The sequence below is a fragment of the Orcinus orca genome, chromosome 10 (assembly GCF_937001465.1).
Source record: "Orcinus orca chromosome 10, mOrcOrc1.1, whole genome shotgun sequence".
NCBI lineage: Eukaryota > Metazoa > Chordata > Mammalia > Artiodactyla > Delphinidae > Orcinus > Orcinus orca.
This window is the reverse complement of record NC_064568.1, coordinates 37650494-37673865: the sequence shown is the minus strand read 5'-3', so window position 1 is coordinate 37673865 and position 23372 is coordinate 37650494. Positions and strand designations below refer to the sequence as shown.

The 23372-nt window shown below is 56.9% G+C and overlaps 1 protein-coding gene across 2 annotated transcripts in view; it reads right to left on the bottom strand.

The window, feature by feature from the left end:
• The window catches only part of CACNA2D2 (calcium voltage-gated channel auxiliary subunit alpha2delta 2), a 139054-nt gene extending 116037 nt beyond the window's left edge, over positions 1-23017 (bottom strand). For both annotated transcript variants that reach the window (XM_033424439.2, XM_004267846.4), the window contains exon 1: positions 22549-23017. In XM_033424439.2, the coding sequence (XP_033280330.1) occupies positions 22549-22763 (215 nt within the window). In that variant the 5' untranslated portion in view covers positions 22764-23017. The remainder of the gene's footprint in view (positions 1-22548) is intronic.
• Between the last annotated feature and the right edge of the window lie 355 nt (positions 23018-23372).

Here is a 23372-nt window from a genome sequence, read left to right as displayed (position 1 = left end):
TCCCATCAATATGGACCCAGGTGCCTGCATCTCCCATTGCTCCCTGACCAGACAGTGTGGCCCATGGGTCACCCCCCCCAACAGGGTAGATCCCCCTGCTGGCTCCCCACATCCCTGTGATTTTCCATGCGATTCATTGAGATGACACTGCTTATCTCCAAGTGTCTCTAAGTGCCAAATTAGCAAGACAGTGAGGAGAGAGAGTGTCTGGGAGGAGGAACGTGCAGCCGGGGACTGCAGCCGGCATGATGTCTGGTGTGGCCATGACAGCCTCACACCATTATGTCCTCCAATGTGCCCAAACCTAGTGGGGTGCAGGCACTGAGCCCCCATTTCACAAACAAGAAAACTGAGGCCCCTGGCAAGGACAGGTGCGGAGCCATGTTCTACAGAGAGAAGCCAGACCTGTCTTCCTGGCTCCATCAGCTCCATGACCCCACCCTCCTAGGACAATGCAGCCTCTGGGAAGCCTAAGGGAGAGGCTGCCTCTGTCAGCTGTGTGACCTCGGAGAGTTCTTGCCCCTCGGAACCTCAGCTTTCCGGTCTATAAACACGGAAGATAATGACTGGCTGAATACCTTTCAGGGCCAAATCCACACGGAACCTTGATGGGCAGTATTATTATTGGGCAGTCCCCTGAGGGCTAGAAGCTCATCAAATCCAGCCCTTCCTTGCTTCCCAGTGCTCAGAAAATCTTCCCTGAATGCCTGCTGTGGGGAGAGAGCACAGAGGGAGGGAAATGTGGAAAGGGTTTCCCTAATGGCTCTCTGTAACCCCCTGCTCCCCAGGCTGAGAGAGGCCGGGAGCAGGCACAGGGCAAAGATGTGTGTGTCCCAGGGCTAGAGGGTTGAGGGCAGCCCAGCAGGAAGATGACACCAGCTGCTGTGGGACTCCAGGTCTTTTAGTCTCCAGGGCATGTTTCAGAACCAAGAGGAGTACGTGAGGGAAGAGGAGGTGTCATCATTAGGCAAGGGAGCAAAATCATCCATATGTGGAGCGAGGAGCTGGAGCTGAGGACCCCCTTTAGCAGACAGAACTATCAAGACTCCCACTAGAAGGCTGGGGAGGCCCCAGGTCAAGCTACAAGAGCAGTGAAGGCCTCCAGCTCCAAGGCCAGATACACAGGCTCCCCCAGACAGGGAGGAAGAGGTAGGGAAGATGGGAGAGGGGAGGAAGGGAGGGGAAGGGAGGGGAGGAGAGGGGAGGGGAGGGGAGGGAAGAGAAGAGGGAAAGAGCCTGTATACAGATGCAACAGCATAGTTTAAACTGTTGCCAGTTGTTAATTTTATACGTGAAGTTGTTGATCAGAATGTGATTTAATTGTACAGTATAATCCAGGCTTTTGGAATAAATTATGCAGAAAACTCATCTATAATTAAATCAAAAAAACAGAGACAGGTGACACTGCACGTTCACCCTCAGAGGGCAAGGGTAGGTGTGGGCGGCTGGACCCTGCAGAGGGACGAGAGGGAAGGGGGAGGGCTTTGTTCAAGAGCAGACAGGGGAAGGCCCAGGAGAGGCTAAGGCCCAGTAGGGGCGAGGATCTCTGGACCCCCACCTACCTCTGCAGGCCTTCTCACCACTCCTAAGGAGGCGTTTTCCTTGCCATCAAAGCCTTGCTACAGACTTCCTCTGCCAGGCAGACTGGGGGCCTAAGAGCAGTCTGCAGCTCTCCCCTCAGCTCAATCAAGGCAGTCATCGTAGAGGGGGAGATGCCGAGGGTAGAACAACAGGTGAGGTGGGAGGAGTGGAGGGCAGGGCAGGCTAGGCTAGGGCAGGTGAAGGGTGCAGGGGAGCAGTCACAGGGGAGGCCACTTGCTGCCAAGGGTACTATGAGCCAAACTCGGCAATGGTGGGGGCCCACGGGTCTCCTGCTTCCCTTGTGACGGACTGGCCAATTATTCTTTCAACTCTGGGGGAGGCAATGATTTCAAATAAAATGCTATTTAATTATTCTGATCATATTTCAGCTGGCCTGCCACCTCCCACCTTGGTGCCTTAGCAGTCTTCTGAAGGGGAAAGAAAGATAGGGCAGGAGGCAGGGGTAAGAGAAAGACGGAGAGACAGAGAGACATAGACATGAAGAGAGCCCAAGAGAGCTGGTCTAGAGGGCCTGGGTGTCAGGTTCACCCCGTCTCAGGGGATTACTGGTGGATGGGCAAGAGGGCCACTCCCCATTCCAGCCTGGAGAGGCCATGCAAAGCTCAGAGAGCAGTCATGGCCCCTGCTGAAGGAGGGCTTGGGACATGTCCAACCCCTCCCCAGGCCACAGTCCTGCTGCAAACAGCAGGAAGCTCAAGGCTGCACCCCAGGATCGTGGTACCTCCAGAGCCACCTCCCCCGAGGAGTCCTCCCCGACCACTCTGTGGATATCCCTCTCTACCTAGACTGAGTGCCCAGATTCAGCCCTGGCTCTTCCGTGACCTTAGACCAGATGAGCCCTCTTAGGCCTCAGTTTTCCCATCTGGAAAATGGAGATAAAGCTCACCACTTGTCTACCTCCCAGGACCCCAAACAGAAGCAGGTGGAAACCACTGCCTCATGGAAGGGATGACTGCCCCACACACTCATGCACACACAGACCCATCTGAGCGGCGGGGCCGCTCTCCCCTCAATCCTGTCCCCTTCCTCAGACCTGCAGCTCATTAAGCGTGGGATGGCTGTACCTCCTCCTTGGACTGGGGCCTCTAGGTGGGCTGCAGCACTCCCTACACTACCTAAGAGACCCCGACACAGGGGAGACTCCTTGGGAAAGGTAGGGCCTCCGATGACCAGAGCATCCTTCGTGCTTGTCTGCTCAGGAGAGAAGACTCTTGGCCTCAACATCTTTCAGGACTCAAAGCCCAGGGTAGGGCCCCCAACCTTGATTTGATCACAGCCTCCCAAGAAGAGAGGGCAAGTCCAGCCAAGGTCATTCACTCTGCAGAGGCCAAGTGGGCCAAGCCACTCCAGACCATTGAGATCAGAGTGCCTAGAGGCACGGAGACCAGTCAGCACTGACCTGGCACTGCACAAACCACAGTGGGGTGGGGGATGCACAGAGGCCTGGGGAGAGGGGAGCATGCTGGCTCAGCCAATTCACGTGGAATAAGGCTCCCCAGTTAGCCATCCACCACTTTACAAGCAGGGAAACTGAGACACGGGACTCAAAGGGACAGGCTCACCGTCAGTGGATTTGTGATTCTGCTTAAGGGGCTCCTAGTGTAACATGGGGCCCCCAGGAGCATCGTCCCCACCCCACCCCCACCCAACCCATGCACACAAGGACGAAGGTAGCCCACTTATCACAAGGGATCCTCAGAGATCCCCTGGTGCTGGGGAGGGGCTGGTGCTGCTGAAGCTCAAATTAGTCCAAATCCATCGGCCTCGACTATGTGTGTCTTGGGACCCTGCCCAAATACTGCTCGTTAATGAGGTTATTAATTATGGGGCTGTCCCTTCCCTTTCTTTGTCGGGGGCGGGGGGGGGGAACCCTTCCCTTCCAGTGGGCTCTCGGCTGGGAGGCAGCGAGCCTGTGCCTCCCCGCTTAGACTAACAGTGAACAGTCATCCACTTTAATTAGGGCGCCAGGTCCAGCCCAGTATTTACTCCCAGTAGCCTGATGGGGGGAGGGGACAAGGCCTGGAACAAGGGAGCAGCTCAGGGCTGGGGAGCTGGGCAGTCCATTTGGCCCAGAGAGGGATGGAGAGTGTCCCAGGCGCACACAGCACTCTGCCTCACTCCCCACCATCAGTGCAGGACTGAGGGCCCACAGGGGCACCAGCAGTCAGGGAAGCACACACAAGGACTGGGGCAAGCCAGGGACATGCAAGCTGAGAAGGGGAAGGAGGTTTCCCAGGGGAGATGAGGAGGACAGCATGGAAGGCCCACCTGAGCCTGATTTCTGTTTCTGCCATGGTTAGCTGTGTGACCTTGGTAACATCCTTTCCCCTGTTTGGGCCTCAGGTAACTCATCTAGAAAGTGAACTGCAGCAACACAGTACTGTGTCAAGACTGCCACACCCAGAGCCACAAGGTTCCTGAGCAGTCCCTCAGCAGGACCCTCCTCACCAGGCCTGGTCTGGGGTTTCCAGCAGCAGGAGAAGCCCATAAGGGGCACTGCTCCAGCTTCCACGGGAATGAGTTCTGCCCAGCAGTCCCAGGAGAACCAGGAGAGGGGCTAGAGAAGGCACCAGGGAGCCGGGGAGACAAAGGAGGTGTGCAGCAGGAAGGAAAACACCGTTCTTCAGGAGAGCAGGGGACTGACTGTGGCCCAGACCCAGGCTGGAGGGCTTGGCCAGGGTGGGGATGGGCCCTGGGGCCGAATCTCCTCCAGCCCCTGCCGTGTACCAGGTCCTGCTCTGTGGTCCACACCCAGCTCTGTGGTTTGGACTCTCCAGGTCTCAGCTTCCCTCTCTGCTCAAGGAGGGGTGGCCTGGGGCCTCCACAAGCCATGTGGGGATTTGTTTCCCAAGGGGTCTGACTGGGGCCTTCCTGCCTGCCTCACTGGGTCTGCACCAGTGAGGCCAGGGCTCTCAGTGCACTGCCTTAATTATCTTCACAGCAGTCAGATCATCCCCAGTCCTCAGAGGGAAAACTGAGGCACACAGCAATTGAGTGATGTGCCCAAGGTCACACAGCTAATGAACACCAGTCAGGATGATACACACCTCTCTTCAGACACCAGTCTTAAATGCCCAGCTGCGGCACGGCATGTCCACTTGGATGCCTAACGGGTCTCTCAAACTGAATGTGTCCTAAACCCAGACACGGACCTCCCTCTGGATCTCCTCCTCCCTTTTCTCTGTACCCCCTGCCTCCCCTGGCTCAGCTGATGCCAGCTCCTTGGTTCAGGCCCGAAGCCTCAGGGTGACCTGCAACCTGCTTTCTCTCGCACCCACATCCAATCTCTCAGCAAGTCATGTTGGCTCCACCTTCACAGTCTGCCCACTGCCCTCCACCTCCCTGGCCCCCAGCCTGGCCTGGGCCGCCATCTTCTCTCTCCAGGACAAGTGCAGTCACCAGTTCACTGGTCTTCAGCTTCAGCTGCACCCCCTCCCCCGGGCTGTTTACCTCCACAGGCAGCCAGAGCCCCCTGTTAGAACAGTGTCCCTCCTCTCTCAACACCAGGCCACAGCTCCATGACATTAGAAGAAAGACAAAGCCCGTCCAGCGGCCATACTCTCAATGGCCTCCTTGACCTCGCTCCTCAGGCCACACTGGCCTCCTCGTTGTGGCTTGAATACACTCCTGCACTCCCTGCACAGCCTTTGTACATGCTGTTCCCTATGCCTGGATCAGTCTCTCCTCAGAAGTCCTCAGGGCTCCCCTCTCACCTCCTTCAGTGAAGTCCACCTTGCCCCCCATTTTAAGTTGTAGCCTCCCAGCAGCAACTGATCTCAGGTGCCCTCCTGGGGTTACCGGCCTCCTGGGCTGTGAGCCCTGAGGGAGGAGGCTCCTGCTCTCCAGCCTGGAGGAACAGGCACTTGGCTGAGCACGCGCACCTCCCCAGAGGGGCCTGATCTCCCCGCCGTCCTGCCCAGCCTGCATGCTGCCGGCCACAGGAGCAGGCAGGTGGGTGTGCAGTGGCAGCCTGTGGAGGGGCTAGAAGTGCAGTGGCTGCCCCAGGGACAGCCACTTTCCCCGGCTCCTCTCCGTATGAATTATTAAAGCTCATTTATGATGGGCCTGCCCAGGCCTGTGGCTTCCGTGCATAATTCATGGCTCTCCCAGGAGGGCCGGGTGCTGGAGCAGCCACTTCTTCCCGGAAGCAAGGAAAGTGCAGGCACGGAATGGCCCAGACCCAGGCTGTCCTCCCCCCATCCCTTTCACCCTGTCCCGATCTCAGATAGCCCAGTACCTCTACCCACCCTGCCCCATCTGGGATTCTGGACACTGGGATTCTGGTTCAGTGCAGACTCCCCTCTCTGTGCCTCGGTTTTCCATCTGTGGACTGACGGAGTTGGTGGTTTTCAAACTGCAGGGAGAGCAGAATCATCTACCTCCACTCCCCAGGGGGCCGAGGACCATGGGTTCCCAAGGTACCAACACCCAGGTGTCATTGTTTGTGAATTTTCCAGCAATCTAGACCTGGGACTTAGCAATGAGCAAGAGGAGTTCAGGAACTAGTTAAGGCATCCCCAGAGAAAAGCAGAAAGTCCAGGCCAGGGACACAGGGTATGGAACAGTCAGTCACTCTGCCCAGGATCCACCATCTGCTCCCCAGGCCTGGAACCACCTGCCTCAGTCACTGACACAGATCATTAACATTTAGGGTCTGCAGAGCCTCCTTCTCTCCCCAGCATGTTCCCCAGGTAGTCAGGTACAATGCAAAAGTAACCCCTGCCTAGGCCCATTTAACAAACTTGTAAACTGAGGTTCAGTGAGGCTGGCTCTTGGAGGCAGGGGTAGATATGTTGACACAGCCCCTGTGCCCAGCCAGGTGCTGTGATGGGAGAGCCACACCCAAGCCTGGTCTCAGGAGGTGCACAGCAGGGTTGAGGCACCTGTGGAGGTCACCAGGAGAGTCAAGGAGGAACCCAGGGGTTCCAGCTGCCTGTTCTTGCCCCACGCCAGTAACTGAAACCTGATTGGAGGTGGCAAGATAGGCCCTGTCCATGTGTCACCAACCACTCCAGCCAGATTCTATGATTCACACATCCTCACCTCCCCTCCTGTACATCCTCCCCACTCCCCAGCGTGAGTCAAATCCTCTCTGAGCCACAAATAGCCGTCCTCCATGTGCGTCCTCGACATGGCCTCCTGCTGTGAGGAGGACAGAAACCTCTCTAGGGATCCTCTATTTCTCCTCAGGGTAGAGATCCCCCAGGGAAGCTGGCAGTGTCCCAGAGGACACACTGGGTGCAGAGGAGAGGTGAAGCAAAGACCAGAAAAGAACTCAACCCATCAGGGCAAGCTTTGTTCTCTGGCCTTGTCCCCCGCTACCTGGCCAAGTCACCTCTGCCGGAAAGTCTTCCAGGATTTCTCTCCACCCCTTCCCCCAAACCCACAGTCCTTACTCCACTTTACCAACCCTTGCCTTAGGTTGGAGCTGCAGTCCGGTCCCATCATCAAGCTTCCTGCAAAACTTAGCTTGCAGGATGGCAAAGAAGAGTCTTCTGGAAATGCTTGGGGATAGATTTCCCTGAATATCCTCCCATCACCAGACTGGTACCTGCCCTGTCCAACCCCCTCTGCAGTGGGAGAGAGGCTGGAGGGCAGGGCAGGGAAAGGGCTTCTAACTTCAGCAGGTAGCAGAGCACCAAGGAAAGGAACAGATGATTCAGAGTACCCGTTGTGTGCTGGGTGCTGTGTGTGTGAGGCCAGCGAAGTCACACAGCACCCATGGCTAGGTGCTAACTGATTCAGGCCCACTTCATGGATGAAGACGGAGGCCTACGCGGTGAAGCAATGCACTCAAGGCCACACAGCCAGTCTGTGCTCAACCAGAATTTGAACCCAGTAAAGGATGGCTCCAGAGCCCAGGTTCTGTCCCCTAGGCAATTAGGCTTCCTTAATCCCAAAGAGGACTTCAATGGCCAAGATTCAGGAAATAGGGTGCAGGTAAGGGCCACCCCTCATTTATGACCTTTTCCAGCTTTGCGAAGGGATCTACTCCAAATCAGGGCCCTCACTGCCTCCCCAGGCAAGCCAAAGCTGGGTGCAGTCAGAGTCCTTCCTTTTACCCCACCAGAGCTACCCTGCTGTAGGAATGTTGTCTCAGCAGTGCAGAGCCCAAGCTCCCTCAAACCCCTCCCATGACGGGGGGTGGGGTGGGGAGGGGGAGATGCCCACTTCCTCTGGGATTTGCTCCTCACTAGTTAGCTCCGGGCTTCTCAGCGCAAGCCGAGCTGCATGTAAATCAAATGTGAGTACTCGGACCACCTTGACTCTCCATGCTCTATGGTGAATCCTTTAGCAATGCAAATCCCCTCTGTGAGCTGCAATGAGGAGGGGCCTTCAGGTGCCACCCCAGCGGCCCCACCCCTTCTGAGAAGTCCCAGGTTGGTGGCCAGAACAAAAGGAGCCACTGCCTGGTGAGCCTGTGTTGTCCTGAGAGATGGCTTGACGAGTAACAGGTTGGCCAAACCCAGTAGGGCTATCACAGACAAAATACTCTGCAGATGTTGCCAGCCTTCTATAGATTCCCTACTAGCTCCCTCACTCCCCATTCATTCATTCATTCATATAGTTACTGAGGCAGGCTCCAAGCTAGGCACCGTGTCTCCAAGGAACACAGTGGTGAGCAGGGCAGATGCAAGCCTGACCTCGGAAGCTTGGAATTCAACCAGAGCAGACAGCTGATCTGATCCAGACTCAGTAAGTGGAGGGAGGAGGAGTCCGGCGAGCCTTGCGGGGGTGGGATGCACGGCAAGGGGCCTGACCCAGCTTAGGGGTCTGGCCAGGCAAAGGTGGCACTGCAGAGCAGCAGGGCAGTTCAGACAGAGGGTACAGCACGTGCAAGGAAGGCTCAGCAGTGAGCTGTGTGCACGGTGATGCCCTATGAACACCCTCAGACTGACTATGGGCATAAGCAGGCTGCTCCCACACTGAGGCCTGCAGCGCTCCATCCTCAAGGACATGGTGAGTGCCTCCATGTGACGGATGGTGAAGGACAGTGAGCTTCTGACACTGGGGAGATGAGGAGAGCGGGCGCAGTCAGTGGCTGGTAAACTAAGGGTTCAAAGAGCAGGGCTCTCTGCTCAGTCCTCGGCACCCAGCCTGGGAAGGCACAGCTCCACCTGGCCCTCTCCAGAGGCAAACATCTAGCTCTGACAAATCTCCACTTGGATGCCCTAGTCTGCATCTCAAATTCAATGTGTCCAGTACCTGATGGTCCCCTGGACTGACTCTTCCCCAGCCTCCTCCAGCTTATCTGGTGAAAACTCTGTCCTTTCAGATGCTCAAGCCAAACCCCTGGGGTCTCCTGAGACCCCTTTCCCTTTCTCACACCCAGACCATCAGCAGGTCTCACCACCATCACGGCCATCACCCTGGTGCTCCTCTGTTCACACCTCTCCGCAGGGGCCCCCACTTCAAAGTCATGCTAATTTTTTTTTTTTTTTTTTGCGGTACGCGGGCCTCTCACTGTTGTGGCCTCTCCCGTTGCAGAGCACAGACTCCGGACGTGCAGGCTTGGCGGCCACGGCTCATGCACGGGCCCAGCCGCTCCACAGCATGTGGGATCTTCCTGGCCCATGGCACGAACCCGCGTCCCCTGCATCGGCAGGCGGACTCTCAACCACTGCGCCACCAGGGAAGCCCCAAAGTCATGCTAATTTAATGGCCCAGGCTGTCCTGGTCCTTGCTGCCCTCTGCCCTCCTCTCCTCCCACTCTCCCCTTTTTCTCCTGCTCTAACCACTTCCCACCTCAGGGCCTTTGTGTTGGCCGTTCCTCTGCTTGGAACACTCTTCTCCCAGATACCCATGTGGCTCCCACTCTCCCCTCCTTCCAGGTTTTGCTCAAATGTTTTAGTGAGGCTCACTCTGACCTGCCTTCTCTAGTTAAACCCTCCCCCAAATTCATCCTGTCCCTTCTCCATGGCATCTGTCACCTTCCAACATAACATATCCTCTGTCTATATCACCTCCCCAGACTGTTGTCTGCCTGTCCCGTCAGTGCCTGGCACATGGCAGATGCTCATGAGTGTGGAGAGAATCAATGAATGGCAGGTTGTGGTGAGTGCCTGTGGAGGGAACAAATGTGCCCACAGTGGGGGAGGCACTGACTGGAAGAGGATGAACTGAGTGGGAGCCTCAGGTAGGACCAAATCCATGGGCTGTCCCATAGCCATGCGTCCCCCTCGCACTGACCTGCGGGCCACCCTTGCCCTGGCATTTGATTTGTTCTACGTTCACAATCATAAAGTACAGGAAATATGATCCCATTTCAGAGTCCTTTTTTTTTTTAACTTTTATTTAATTTTATTTATTTATGTTTGGCTGCATTGGGTCTCTGTTGCTGTGTGCGGGGGCTACTCTTCATTGCAGTGCATGGGCTTCTCATTGCGGTGGCTTCTCTTGTTGCGGAGCAGGGGCTCTAGGAGTGCAGGCTTCAGTAGTTGTGGCACGCGGACTCAGTAGTTGTGGCTTATGGGCCCTAGAGCGCAGGCTCAGCAGTTGTGGCACACGGGCTTAGCTGCTCCGCAGCATGTGGGATCTTCCCAGACCAGGGATCGAACCCGTGTCCCCTGCATTGGCAGGCGGATTCTTAACCACTGTGCCATCAGGGAAGCCCTATGATCCCATTGTAAAGGTTAGAAAACTGAGGGACAAAATGACTCATGGTCACATATGGGGCTCCAGCTCCTCCCCTCCTCAACCCCCGTACCCTGGACCATGCTTTCTATCAAGCAGCAGGCGGACAGTGCAGTGAGGCCACCAAAGCCCACGGTTCTGGGTCCCTCTAGACGGCCCCGTGATGTCCCCACCCTTCTCCATTTTAGAGTCATGGCCTCCTCCATATGCCACCGGTCTGGAAACCACCTGTGAAATATATTTCCCCCAGCGCTGGCTCGGGAACCATGTAAATCACTCGGCTTAATGTCCTCTGGGATTGTTCCCCACCACCCCTCCCCAGCCACTCTGTGCCGGTGAATGTGGGGCTGCAGGGCATCAGGCAGGTGGGGCCCCAGTCATGGGCTGTGGGCAGCTCAAGGCACCCCAGGTGCTAGGAGGCACTGTGCAGGGGTCCAGCGGCCTCAAGGAGCACGTCAGCAGGAGAGGGATGGGGCCTGACTGGAGCTTCGGGAACTGGGGCTGGATCCATGTAGGCGAGCCTCTCCCCCACCCCACCCCTGCCCCTTATCCTTGTCCCCCTGTCAGCGGCTTACTCTCAGAGGAAGATGGGTCCTGATGCTCTCCCCGGGCCCCCACAGCCCTGACCAGGGGAGGCCCAAGGCCTTAGGAAGAGCTGGGGACCCTGAGAGGGCCTGTCGGAATTCAGTCTGGAGTAGGGGCTGTGTCTCATCACCACTTGGATGCTGCCTAGAGCACCAGTCATGTGTGGTTATTATTTATTTGGCCTCACTTCCATTTCTTCCTTGCTGACGATCTCTCCCACGGACTGTGAGCTCCCCGAGAGCAGCCCTGGCACACAGCTAAGGTTTGGAGAGGAGACTCAGGCGGGGCAGGGGCCGTCAGGAGGCGGGTCCTGAAACATGGGAGGGCCATGGAGCAATCAGCAGTGTGGATGAGGCATAAGCAAGTGTCAACACAGAGGGGCAGTTGGGAAGGAGTAGGGCAGCCGGCTGAGGAAGCCTGGCGATCTCCCTGGAACAGGCTGCAGACTCTGGCCACTGGCCACATGTACAGGCATCTATGAACAGCTGCCCCCCAACAGGTACAATGGCCAGAATACTCCCCAGAACCAGTACACTGGTCCCCACCCCCTTTCTCTGGAAGCCTCAGTTCTCCTTGCTTGCAGAGCAGCGCAAGGAGATATCTTCCTATCCTCTATGGCCTTGGCTTTCCACCTTGGCTCACCTGAGTGGCTCTGGAAATATCCTGATGCCCAGGCCCTGCCCCACAAAATTAAATAACATAGCCCATGGGGCCCTGGACCCCACCTTCATCTCTCTCCCCCGAGCAGCCCTTGGAGGCAGCCTCTTGGCTGGGGCATCCCTTGTAAGAGAGCCGCAGGAAGGTGTGTGGGGTGGCCTTTGTTCTGTCGCACCAGCAAAGCCAGGGCCATGTGGGACCCTGTCCCAGAACATGTAAAAGCTGTTCCAGCTTTCAGAGACGTAACCAGCTTGGCCTGTACACACCTGTGCTGACTCTCTGTTCAGCAAACATTTTTTTAGCACTTGGTGTGCGCTAGCCTAGAGCTCAAGCCAAGGACAGGTGGTCGTGACCCCTGCCCACCCTCCAGGCACACAGTCTGGAAGGGGAGGCAGCAGGTCTACTGCAACACAAGAATAGGAGTGACTTCAGGGGGCCTAGGAAGCCCCTGTCCCACATAGGGAAGTCAGGGGAGGCTTCAGGGAACAGTGACTCCCAGTCAAGCACTAAGGGACAGGCAGAGGTCAGCCAGACCATAGGCAGGGTCCTGCTTGGGACTGACAGGGCCCTTTGCAGCCCACCCAACCTCTCCCCTGCTTACTCAACTCTCAGTTCATAATAGGTGCTTGTTAAGCCCCCATGGACGGAGATGGCTGCTGCCCCGGTGCTGCCGGTCCTGAGGGCAGAGATCCCCTCCTGTGCCCACCACCATGCCGATCAGAAGCAGCCCCCTTGGCCATGGTCTCCATAGCACCAGCTTACAGGGCAGGACAGAGATGGCAGCTATGCAGATGGGGTGGCAGGGGAGCATCGTCATCAGCTGCAGAAGAGTCCATCACTCTAGAGGGTCCTGGGTATGATGAAGACACTGAGGCTGGAGGAGGAGAGCAGGTGGCTTGCCCAGACTCCCACAGTAAGCTGGAGACGGGCCAGGGCTAGAGTGGAGTAGTAAGAAATTGAGACAAGAAGGGTAGAGGGACAGATGTGATGGAAGAATATAGGAGGGTTGGGTACCCTGAGGGTCCTGCGGTCAGGAGCCTCTCTGGAGGAGGTGAGCTGCAGAAGGGCTATGTACAGCAGTGGCTGAATGCTCAAACCCAAGCACTGGGGTGTGAATCCTGCCTTCACCACTCACCATCTGTGTGATTTCAGCATCACTTAGCCCTGCTGAACCTCAATTTTTCTTATCTGTGAAATGGGAATAAAAATGGACTGATCTCATTGGACAGCATATGTGAAATATAGCACCCGAGGCTCAGATCACAGTGATTGATGATGTAGTTAAAATTACTTCCTTTACAAATGTTTCCTTGAACATGGACACTCTCTCTTTCCTTCCCCTCCCACCTTCTTCCTCTTGTCAGTCCTCTTGTCTGACCCTGAAGCACATCCTGCCTCCCCATTCTCCATCACTCCCCCTCTTCTCGCTGACAAAACCCAAGTCTGCAAGAATCTCTCCCGCCTCCAGTCCCAAGGTGACCCCACCCTTAGCTCAAGGGTAAATCCTCATTAGCCTGAGCCAATCACAATGCACCTTCCTGATTGCCAGTGATTGGTTTAGAGTAGACATGTGACCCAGTGCTAGCCAATGAGGTGTGAGGGGAAATTGGCTAGGGGCTTCTGGGTGAGGTTTCCTAGCCTCCTTTTAAGAGGAACCCAGAGGAAATATCTCCTTTTTTACTCCTAATGTCTGGTACATATGATGCCTGGAGCTGTGGCAGCCATCTTGTTGCCATGAAGGACGTCAGTCAAGGACAGACAGCCACACCAAAAGTAAGGCCAGCCAGGCAGAGTGCAGGTGAAGGCTTGGTCCTCAATGACAGCCTATACGTACCCACCTCTGAGCTCCCTGCCAGAGGGCCTAACCATGATGAAAAAAATTAATGTGCTGGGATTTCCAAGGGGTGCACAGAAGCAGCCTCTTTTCCTTGCAGCCATTCCTTGGACTCAGTTTTTGAAGGATTAGTAGTCAGCTCAATGCCTACTCCTGGAAAGGCCTCTACGAACTGGGCACAGAGCTGGGGGAGAGGCACAGGGTGATAGGAGAGGCCCACAAGGGGTAGGGAGCCAGAGGAGGGCAGTGATCTAAAGGGCTTCTTGGCCCAATACTCAGGCTGAGCAGGCCAGCCTGGTATAGGGACACAGCCAGAAGGTGGAGAGGCCAGAGCTCCTACCAGGACTTGCAAGTGGCTTGGCTTGGCTGGAGTCTAGTCACAGAGCTAGTGGCCAGAGGCCAGAGCCAGCCCAGGAGGGCCCTCAAATGCCAGGTGAGAAGTGGGGCTCTGCCCATGGCAGGCTTCTGGGGTGCAAGGTCATAGCTTGCCCTCAATAAGAGATACTGCAGCATGCCTGGCAGGTCCGGGAAGGGAAGGGAAGACGCCTAGGTTCTCACCATGCCCACCTTAGCCTCAGCTCACAAGGAGAAAGGAGAAACGTCCATCTGTGAGAGCCCTCAGTGCAGAGGCCTGTTCTGCCAGCTCATTTCTCTTTTCTAATAAATGAAGTTGTGGGGGCAGGGCTGAGGTGGGTTGTTTTGTTGTTTGTTTGTTGAAACCGGCAGCAGCACCAGGCCTGACCTTTAAGGCTTCAAATGTAGCATTTCAGGCAGCGCCAGAGGGAGGAGAACATAGGCTGAGCAGAGAAGTTATCAAGGCTAAAATGCCACGTCAGCCATGTCAGGCTGGAAACTCGCAGCAGAGCAGGGGCCTCTACCCATCTGAGGAACATTCCAACCCCTTCGTGCCCACCCGGCGACAAAGCTGTCCTTTCCATGGGTACCCTGAAAGCCTCACTGACTCTAAAACGGCAAAGGGCACCAAGGTCTGCCCCAAAGAAACACCAGAAGCTGGGGGCCCACACCACAGGCACCTTGCTCTGCAGGGTTTGCCAAAGGAGGCCTCAAATCACTCCCGCATCTCATGGCAAGAATGTTTTTATTTAAGATAATCAGTTGTACATCATAGTGCAAAGACGGCTGAACGGGGAGCATCCTTTGAGCAGCCTGTACTGAGCCCTGGGTGGGGGACTGGGCCCTGCCCGCAGAATGTATGTAGCCAGCACAAATGTGGGGCCTGAAGGCTCCTTCCCGCCACTCAGACATCAATTTCCCTGTCTGTACAACGGAGGTATCTAGGTCCCCAGGGGCTTCTGTGGCTGGGATATTCCTTCCCAAATCAGGGACCCAGGCAAGGCCCATTATTGCCCAAGGAGATGGTCGCACTCAGGCTCCCTGCCCCCATAAGGACTCTCACAAGCCCTGTAGGTGCCCAAGCCCTTTGCAGAAGTCCCCTCCCGAGATACCTAGGATGCTGGGCCATCCTAACACTGACAACACACAGGCCCTGAGAATGCCGGGAAAGCTCTCAGACATCAGAACCCATCAGCTCAGGGCCCACAGAGCCAAGGGCCAGCACCCAGCACAGGGCACTCAGACAGCCTTGTTTATGAAGACCCAGTAGGCAAAAATTCATCCTTGAAAGGAAGAGCTTTGCTGGAGGCATCCCAAATAGAGGAACATGAGGGCATCATCAAGCTGAAGCTTTTATACCCAAATTATGCCCGCAGCTGACTGTACAAATGTCTTGCTAGGAGCAAGAACCCCAAACCTACAGCAGATGCTTCAAGGGATGCCAGTCTCCCACCCTTGAGTGTGCAAGTGAGAAGCACACACTCCAAGAGAGAAAAACTGCCAGGCCAAGGTCACACAGCAAGGGTTTCCAGATTCCACATCCGAAGGGCTGTTAGCAAAGATGCTTTGTTTCACAAAGGACTCACCAAGCTTCGCAGAGTCCCAAGTCCTCTGGCATATCTAAATACCATTCTATTTGCAAAAATTTGAATTACAAGGATGCAGCCTCTGTGTGTTTCCCTTGCAGACAGTCATCGAGCCAGTTGGTAGATGATCAAACTTCCCAGCTCAGCCTTAACTCAGGCTGTTCTTGACATAAAAGTTTGTGAAACACTGGTCCTAACAAACAGGTGGCTTTATTTCCCACTGCCAACATTTGCCCAGCTGAGCCCTGGCATTAACTTCAAAGGGGGGCTCAGAAGGTGAGCACTGGGAGCGCATTCTGGGTGCAGAGATAAACCGTACATATGCCCACACATACATATGCACACCCACGCACAAGCACACACCCACATTCGCATTCATAGGCACACACACATGCACGTACCAACACCTGTGTATACACATGTGCAGGCATGTACACACAACCTGCACATATACATGAAGCACACTCACACACACAGGCACACACATTTACATGCACTCACATAAGCACATCTTCATATACAAATGGACACTCACAAGTGTGCACACAACGTGAACATATCCAACACATGTGCACAAACACATATAAGAGCACAGACATATAGACACTTCCACACACAAGCTTACATGTGCACACAGGCCAAGGCAAGGACCAAGCACAGGAGGAAGGACCCAGAAACCACAATGGAGTCTCAGGTTCCTGTAGGGCCTGGCTGGGTGGCAGGCGCTATGGGCAATGGGACAGGTGCCTGGCACTCAGAGTACGGGCCCAGCTGGACTGAGAACCCTCCTAGATCCAGTCAGAATCCACACGCCCTTGTCATGCATCCCTCATGACCTTTCACACCCCAACCCAACGAGGCAGTGTGATCAAGGGAACCCTGTTTTACAGATAAGGCCCCAAGACCCAGAGAGGCTGAGGAAGTTCCCAAGGTCACACAGCTGGTGAGAGGTGTGGCAGAGTCTCAGTGTGTGTCAACAGGGGACTCATTCAGAAAGGTTTGTCCAGCAGGGAAGGAAGGCACCAAGGCGGGAACAAGGGGCCCAGGGTCTAAGGGAAGCGGGAAAGAGGGGCAGAGGGGGTGACTTCTCCCCCTTTTTACCCACTCCTTTCCCCTTTGTTTAATGAGTCACTTCCAAGGTAGGGAGAGATGCTTAATAATCAGCAGGAAAGACTTCCCGTGCCCCTCCCTCTCTGCTAAACAATTAGGCTGATCAGAGCTCAAAGTGGGTCACTCTGAGAAGCAGCTTTGAGACACCCAAGGTGTGTCCAGAGGCCAGTATGGGAGGTGCAGGCTCCTCACACTGGGGGAGATGGGGCTCAGCTGGGCTAGGGTCAGGTCTCACCTCACAGCTAGAGCAAAGTGTGGAGAGGAGCAGGAAGACCTTGGACCTGTCTTCTTAGGCGACTGCAATGTCAGAGTCACAAGGTAATGGAAGAGAGGAAACTGAGGCCCAGAGAGTAGAGGAGACTGTCCAAGGTCACCACCATGCAAGCTATCAGCTGAAAGGACTGGGTTGGGACTGCCTTTGACAGAGGCCCTCCAGAGCCAGGCCAACCCAAGGTGGGGACGCTCAGGTCTCCCATGTGAAGATTTCCCACCATGTAATCCCAGCTAGACAGGGTTTTCTGCTCTGTAAGGCCAGATCCCTCACAGGCTCAGTCATCAGAACCAGCAGTGGCCAGGGGTCCAGCAGGCTGGACTAGCCCCAGAAGGAGGGGGCCCAGGTGAGGTGGGAGGGGAACTAGGTGGTCCATGAGCAGGACCAGGGCCAGGGACACCAAACCAACGGCCTGAGTCCCACAGTGGCAGGGCAGGGCTTGGCTGAGTGCTGCCCCAGCTCCCGCCTATGTGGACCTAAGTGACAGCATCCCTGAGTCCCTTGCAAGCCCCACATGGGCATATCAATCCGCATGGTCACTTGCACCGCCAACTCCCCCGCAACTCTTAGCCACAGGCAGCTCAGAAGGCTCTTCAGGTTATACAGGACAAGAGAGGAAGTGAAAGGAAAAAAAGCAGAAACCACACATACACCTCTCTCTGGGAATACGAATATTGATTCTGTAGCTCCTTGTTTAGACAGTAGGCACCAGGAAAAAAACAACAACCTGACACTAAGAGAAGCTCCCCAGTTGGCTGAAGGGATGCAGCCAGGGGTGGGAAAGCCCCCCACACTTGCCTTTAGAGCACCCTAGGCCTTGGTCTCCCTCCCCAGGCCTGAGGCCCTGAGCCCTCACGTAAGGACAGAGGTCACTTGTTCCCGAGGCAGATATTGAATCTGGAAGCCAGCGAGGTTGGAACTGGGTGGGGGGAAGAAAAGAGACCACGCCCCACCCAGAGACAGCACCACCCTCCAAGGCAGGGCACACGCCACATGCCGGCCTGCTTTGACTCCCAAACCCCCAGCTGCCCCCGTATAGTTTCCTAGCAAATAGAACCCTGGTTCCCCAGCCCCCCAGACCGCTCTTGTCCACACAACATGAAAACCCCAGCACCTATAAGGTCCAAGCCCTCTGAAATCCCCTCGGGCTTGAAAAACCTGCCACGGGACTAGAGCACCCGGCCTCAGGTATCCATGAACAGCCTCCACCCCCATGCCCCTGGCCTCTCTCTCTGGAATCCTACTGGAATCTGGAGGGGGAGATGGCATCTCAGAGTCTCAAGATGAAGTCCCTCTTGCCCACCCCTGCACGGCAGGCATGCCCGGCACATGACTCGAAGCCTCTGAAAGGGGGAAAACCTGGACTGGGGGGCTCCATGATCGCCTGTGTACACGTGGGAGGGGGGTGGAGGTAGGCACAGGGCCTATGAGCACCGGGCTGGCAGGGTGGCCATGGGCCAAGAAAGGCCTCCTCAGGGTTGCCTGAGACCCAGAAGAAGGCAAAGGGACAGAGCAGGAAAGGTTACAGTTGGGAGCCTAGGCGTCCCTCACATGTCTTAAGCCTCTTCATTTTCTTCCAAACACCCAGGCTTTGAGTTCCTACCCCAACTTCTTGGTCCCCTGCCCAGATGTGCCCAGCCCCCTGGCAGGACAGCTAAGTGTCTGACAGATTAGTCCTCTCCCTGCCCTGCCCCTGGTAGCTGTGGGGCTTTGGGCAGGTCCCTTCATCTTTCTGAGTCTCAGTCTCCCCATCTGTGGGATGGGCATGACCATGGGGTCCGAGGGCGTAATGTGGACAAGGGGCCTGGCCTGAGCTCAGTGAGGGGAGGCCATCACCAGCCTGGTGACATCCCCCACCATAGTCAAGCTGGGCTTCAGGGAATGGGGGAGGGAGGTGGCCCAGTGCTCGTCCTCACGGAGCCGATATCCCTGCGGGTGGGTACAGCCTGAGCTAGTGGCACAACCCAGAGGCCTCTGGAAGGTGTGGGTATGAGACCCTGAAGGAAGGATCTAAACCCCTGAGAAAAGCACGCAGTGATGAGGGGACAGCGTAAGCAAAGCAGAGGGATAGGAAGGCGCTCAGTCCATGGGAGGAATGTGAAGAGATTGGTGGATGGGGGCCCATCAGGCTGTAGCATCAGGGGTTGTTAATGTTATCGATAGCTGCCATGACTCCCACCCATGGAACCCTCCCTGCTCACCTGAGGTGACACCCTCTCCCACTAATTCTCACCACCAGCCTCTCAAGCAGATTCTATTATCTTATTTGGGGAAACAGAGGCAAGGTCATCCCAATGGGGAGGGTCAGCTCTGGAGACCAAAGCTTGAGCCTGCAGGGCCCACACCTGACACCCACCATGTCCCCAAACTGCCTCCTCCCAGGAGCTGGCAGGGACAACCTGCACACAGGCATAGGGGAGAAGAAGGCACCGCGGGCAGAAGTGCTCACTCCACTTGTGAGTCAGTCTCTCCTCGGAGACACCAGTGTGACAAAGAATCTGGAGGGAGACTCACCCGCACACTATGAGGGGGCTCGTCTTAAAACAGGCTACTCCCTTCTCAGGGGCTAGCTTGACATAGTTGGCCCAGTAAAGGTGGGTCCTGCAGGGGGAAAGCAGACAAGGGTCCCCCAGCCCCCATCCTCAACGCTAGGAGAGATGTGAGCCAGTTGTAGCAGCAGCCGGCCGTAAAGCCTCAGCCTCCTCCTCCTTCCTGCAAAAGCTGTTGGCAGGTTGTTGGGGAAATGGGGGACCCAGATGCGTGATGTTGCCTCCCTCTAACACGGAGAGCTACAGGGAGGTGAAGACGTGGGCTTGGAGGCCCAGACAGACACACGTCACCCACCATTAACCATAGCTATAGTGACGCATGCCCTGTCGTGGACACTCAGGAAAAGGCGCACGTACTCTGGCTGTCATTAATCTGCTGGGGGCCCAGACCCCTCGGGCTCCTTTCTGCTCCCCACCCACCCACCTACCCACTCCCAGAGGAAGGGAGGTACTGGCCAGCACCATCACTGGGGAAGAGTGGGGCTAAGAGGGTGCAGCCACCCAGGCACCTCAGCAGGACCCCACAGAGGGGACAGAGAAACCCAGGAATGCTGGAGAACACGGGACAGAGGTGCAATAGAGATGACAGAAGAGGTGGGCAGGGCAGACTGGACACAGAGAGATGAGACGGATGGGCAAGGAAGTGGGGGGAGGGGGATGGGAGAAGAGATGAGAGACCAAAGAAGGGGGCAGGGAGGGGGAAGGCGACTGACAGAATTGGAAAAGGCGACTGACAGAAAAGGAAAAGGCACAAGGAGAGGCAAAGCAGTGAGGGCTGCCCCTCAGCCAGCAGCAAACAGGAAACAGGAGGAAGCAGGTAAAACGGAGAGTGTGTGCTCTGACTCCGTCTCCCCCTACCTCACCCCAGACACATGAGTGCACATATGCACACACATGCGCCTGTGCACACGTGGCCTTCCCTTGTTTGAAAACCTGATCCAGGTCCAGGTGGGGTGAGAGGGCACCCCCCCCAAACCAAAGGTCTGTCCTCCCTCCAGCAGTAACTCCTCTGCCCTCCTCCACACCTGGAGGAGGTGGCAAAGGGTCTGCTTTGCCTGGTGGGCAGACAGCCATGTTGCCAAAGCGATTACAGAAATAACGGCCACCGGACCCTAAACCCACACTTGCTTAAAACCCAGCAGCTTGCAAAGCTGGGCCCTGTCGCACTGCCAGACACTAAGGAGGAAATGACTTTCCCATCAAGGGCCCTCTCCACTAAGGGGTCGTCACCCTAGTGCCGTGAAGCTGAGGGTCCCACTGCCCACCTCAGAAAGCCACCTGTACCTGTATCAAAGTCCCTTCCTAGCCTGGCCATGCTAACCCAGGAGAGTTCAGGGAGGCCACTGGCCCCGAACAGCCCCAGGGCAGCAGCCTCAGCCTTTCATGTCAGCTCAACAAAAGTCCCAACTCCAACTAAGCATGGTCATGCAGGGGAACATGGGGGAGGGACCCCCACTCAATTCCTCCCCCTTCCTGACTCTAAGGATCAATGGGCGTTTGCATCTGCGGGACCAGGGCAGCTGAAGGGCGCTGGCTGTCACCGCCAGCCCTGCGTGTTGTCGCACCGTTAGTCACCTCCCCCTGGACCCTCGGAGCTGTACAGCCCCCACTCCACCCCCACTCTCACTCTCTAATTATGGTTTTCAAGATGTGTCCCAAACCCTGATATTAGTTCCAACTATACCGACAAGAGAAGAGCGTCCAGCTGAAAATGTGCCACTGCCATCACACCCGCCTCCCCATCTTCTGGCTGGGGACAGAGGGACAGGTGTCCTCTCTGGTCAGGGTATCACAAATGTAACATGCAGGCTCGGCAGCCATCTGACCCACCGCAGGTTACAAGGAGAGGGAGCAAGGTGGGAAGAGGTGAAAAGAGACGTCTACTTAAACCTTCACTCAAGGAGCTACGAAACGGCAAGGGGAAAAAATAACTGTGTCTTGACTTTGAGGAAAAAAGAACAACAAAAAAATAATGCTTTTGCTCTTTTTAAACACTGTGGCTTAAGTCCATTTTCATCACAGCAAATGAAAGACAATAATGCACCCACAAGCCTTGAACTTCCATAGGATTCTCTTCCCCCTGGGCACACCCCACATACACACACGAAAAATCCAGACAGCTGACAGAGGACACGTCCGTGTAGCACCTGTAATTTGCCTACTGATCACCCGCCTGAGCACAGCCAGGCTGTTTGAGGAGAGAGATGACAAGACGGAGAGAGACTCAGGCAGTGCCTTTCCTGAGTTTGATTTTTCCTCATCTGGGAGAACCTACAAGCTGGAGTAGGCAGAACCAGGGGCCCCTACCCTTGGGCAGAACTGGTCTAATGACGCAGAGCCAGCCTTTCCCTTTCCATGAGGACAGACCCTTCCTCTTGGCCACTAGCAGCCCAGCTACTCATTTCCCAAAACCCCTGTGTGGTCACTGGTGCAGGAGTCCAGGGACAGGTGGCTCCTCAGAGCGCGAGACAAATAACAGACAGCAAGGTGGTCACCGTGCCCCAAAGCCACAGGGGTGTCTGGGCACTGACATAAGGCTGGGTCATGGTGCCCATAGAAACAGCTGCTGTCCTAAAGGCCACATGCACTGAATACCCATTTGCAGCCCCAGATGCATCTGGCCAAGCTCACCCAGAGGAGGAAGCCCGAGTTTCCAGGCTCCTGGGGAGGGAGAGAAGGCTCAGAAGGACCACGGAGAACCAGCAGAAGCTGGCAGGGCCAAGAGATGCTATTACCCTGTTGGCAGGGGCAGGCGGGGGTCCTCCCTGCCATTCACCTTCTGCCTCCACCCCGGCACCTTCACCTCCCAATTGGGCTCTCCAGGGGACCCTTCCCCCAGGTTTAGTGGCGGGGGCAAGAACAGGGGACACTGACCTCTTCTGTGGCACTGGCCAAACAGTAAGGTGCTCGCATCCTCTGCTTCCAGCCCTCCCCCTCGAAGGAAAAGGCCAATGAAAACAAGTGTGGAGGTGCCCCCCACCTCTGGATCTAAAGCGCCAGGTTCCTACCCGGGAGGAGACGCTGGGCTCTGACTCCGCCGGGCAGAGGTCGTTGGCCGCCCCCTCACCCAACCCCAGTTTTCCCTCTCAACCCGACAGCGGCAAGGAAATCAGCTGGAAAGCTCGGACCCCCCAGAGATCTCGCTCTGTGCGGTTTGGGGGATGGGAAGGAGAAGGGGCAGCGCGGGGAAGTTTCGCGACGCAGCCAGAAGCGCCGGGACCCCGGCTGCCCGCCCTCTGGGCTTGGGGCCGCCGCCCCCGGTCGCGGCGGGCGGCGGGACCCAGCGCCCCGGCCCGGGCGCGGGCTGGGGGACGGAGGGGGGCTCTGGGCTCGGCCGGGGTCCCGCGGCCGGCCGAGGCTACTTACGTGTGCTGCTGAGGAAAGCTGTAGGCAGAGGCGCCGGGGGCGGCGAGCAGCGGGAGCAGCAGCAGCGGCGGCAGTAGCAGCGACAGCGGGCGCGGGGGCCGAGCCGCCGGCCGCCGGGCGCTGAGGCCGGGCCGCGAGCCGCGGCCGGGCCAGCTGAGCGCGGTCCGCGCCGGGCCGGGCAGAGAGGCGCCGCAGGTCCGAGCCGGCACCGCCATGTTTCCATTCAAGATGCGGCGCCGCGGGGAGGGGTGGGGGCGGCGGCGGCGGGTTGGAGGGGCGCGGGCGGCAGGCGGCAATCGCCTCTTCTCCTCCGCCGCCTTCTTCGCGCGGGGCCTCCGGGGCTGCCCGAGCCGCAGCACCTCTGCGGGCTTCGTGCTCGATCTCTCCGCCGCGCTAGCTCGAAGCGCTCTGAGCGCCGGGTCCCGGACTACCGCTCAAATAGCGGCCGCCGCCAACCTGCCGGCGCCGCCCTCCCCGCTCCCTCCCTCCCTCCCCAATTCCCCGGCCGGTCCGCCCCCGCGCGCCCCCGTCGCGGCCACGCGCCCGCCGCGGCCTGCGCGCCCCTCGCGCCTCCCTGAGCCGGCCCTGCTGGCCCGCGTGGCCGAACCGAGCCGGGGCACGCGCGTCTTGAGCCCCAGCCAAGTCCGAATTTCCAATGTGCGCCCTGCCCCACGCCTCAGACTGCGAAGAGTCCCCGGCAGGCGCATAATGACCCTGCTGGGGGCTCGACCTTCAACAGGCTTAAGGCCTGGAGTCACAGGTTCAATGGTAGAATGGCAGGCTTCAGCAGAGACCACTGTAGAGGGCAACGGAGCTGAACTCAT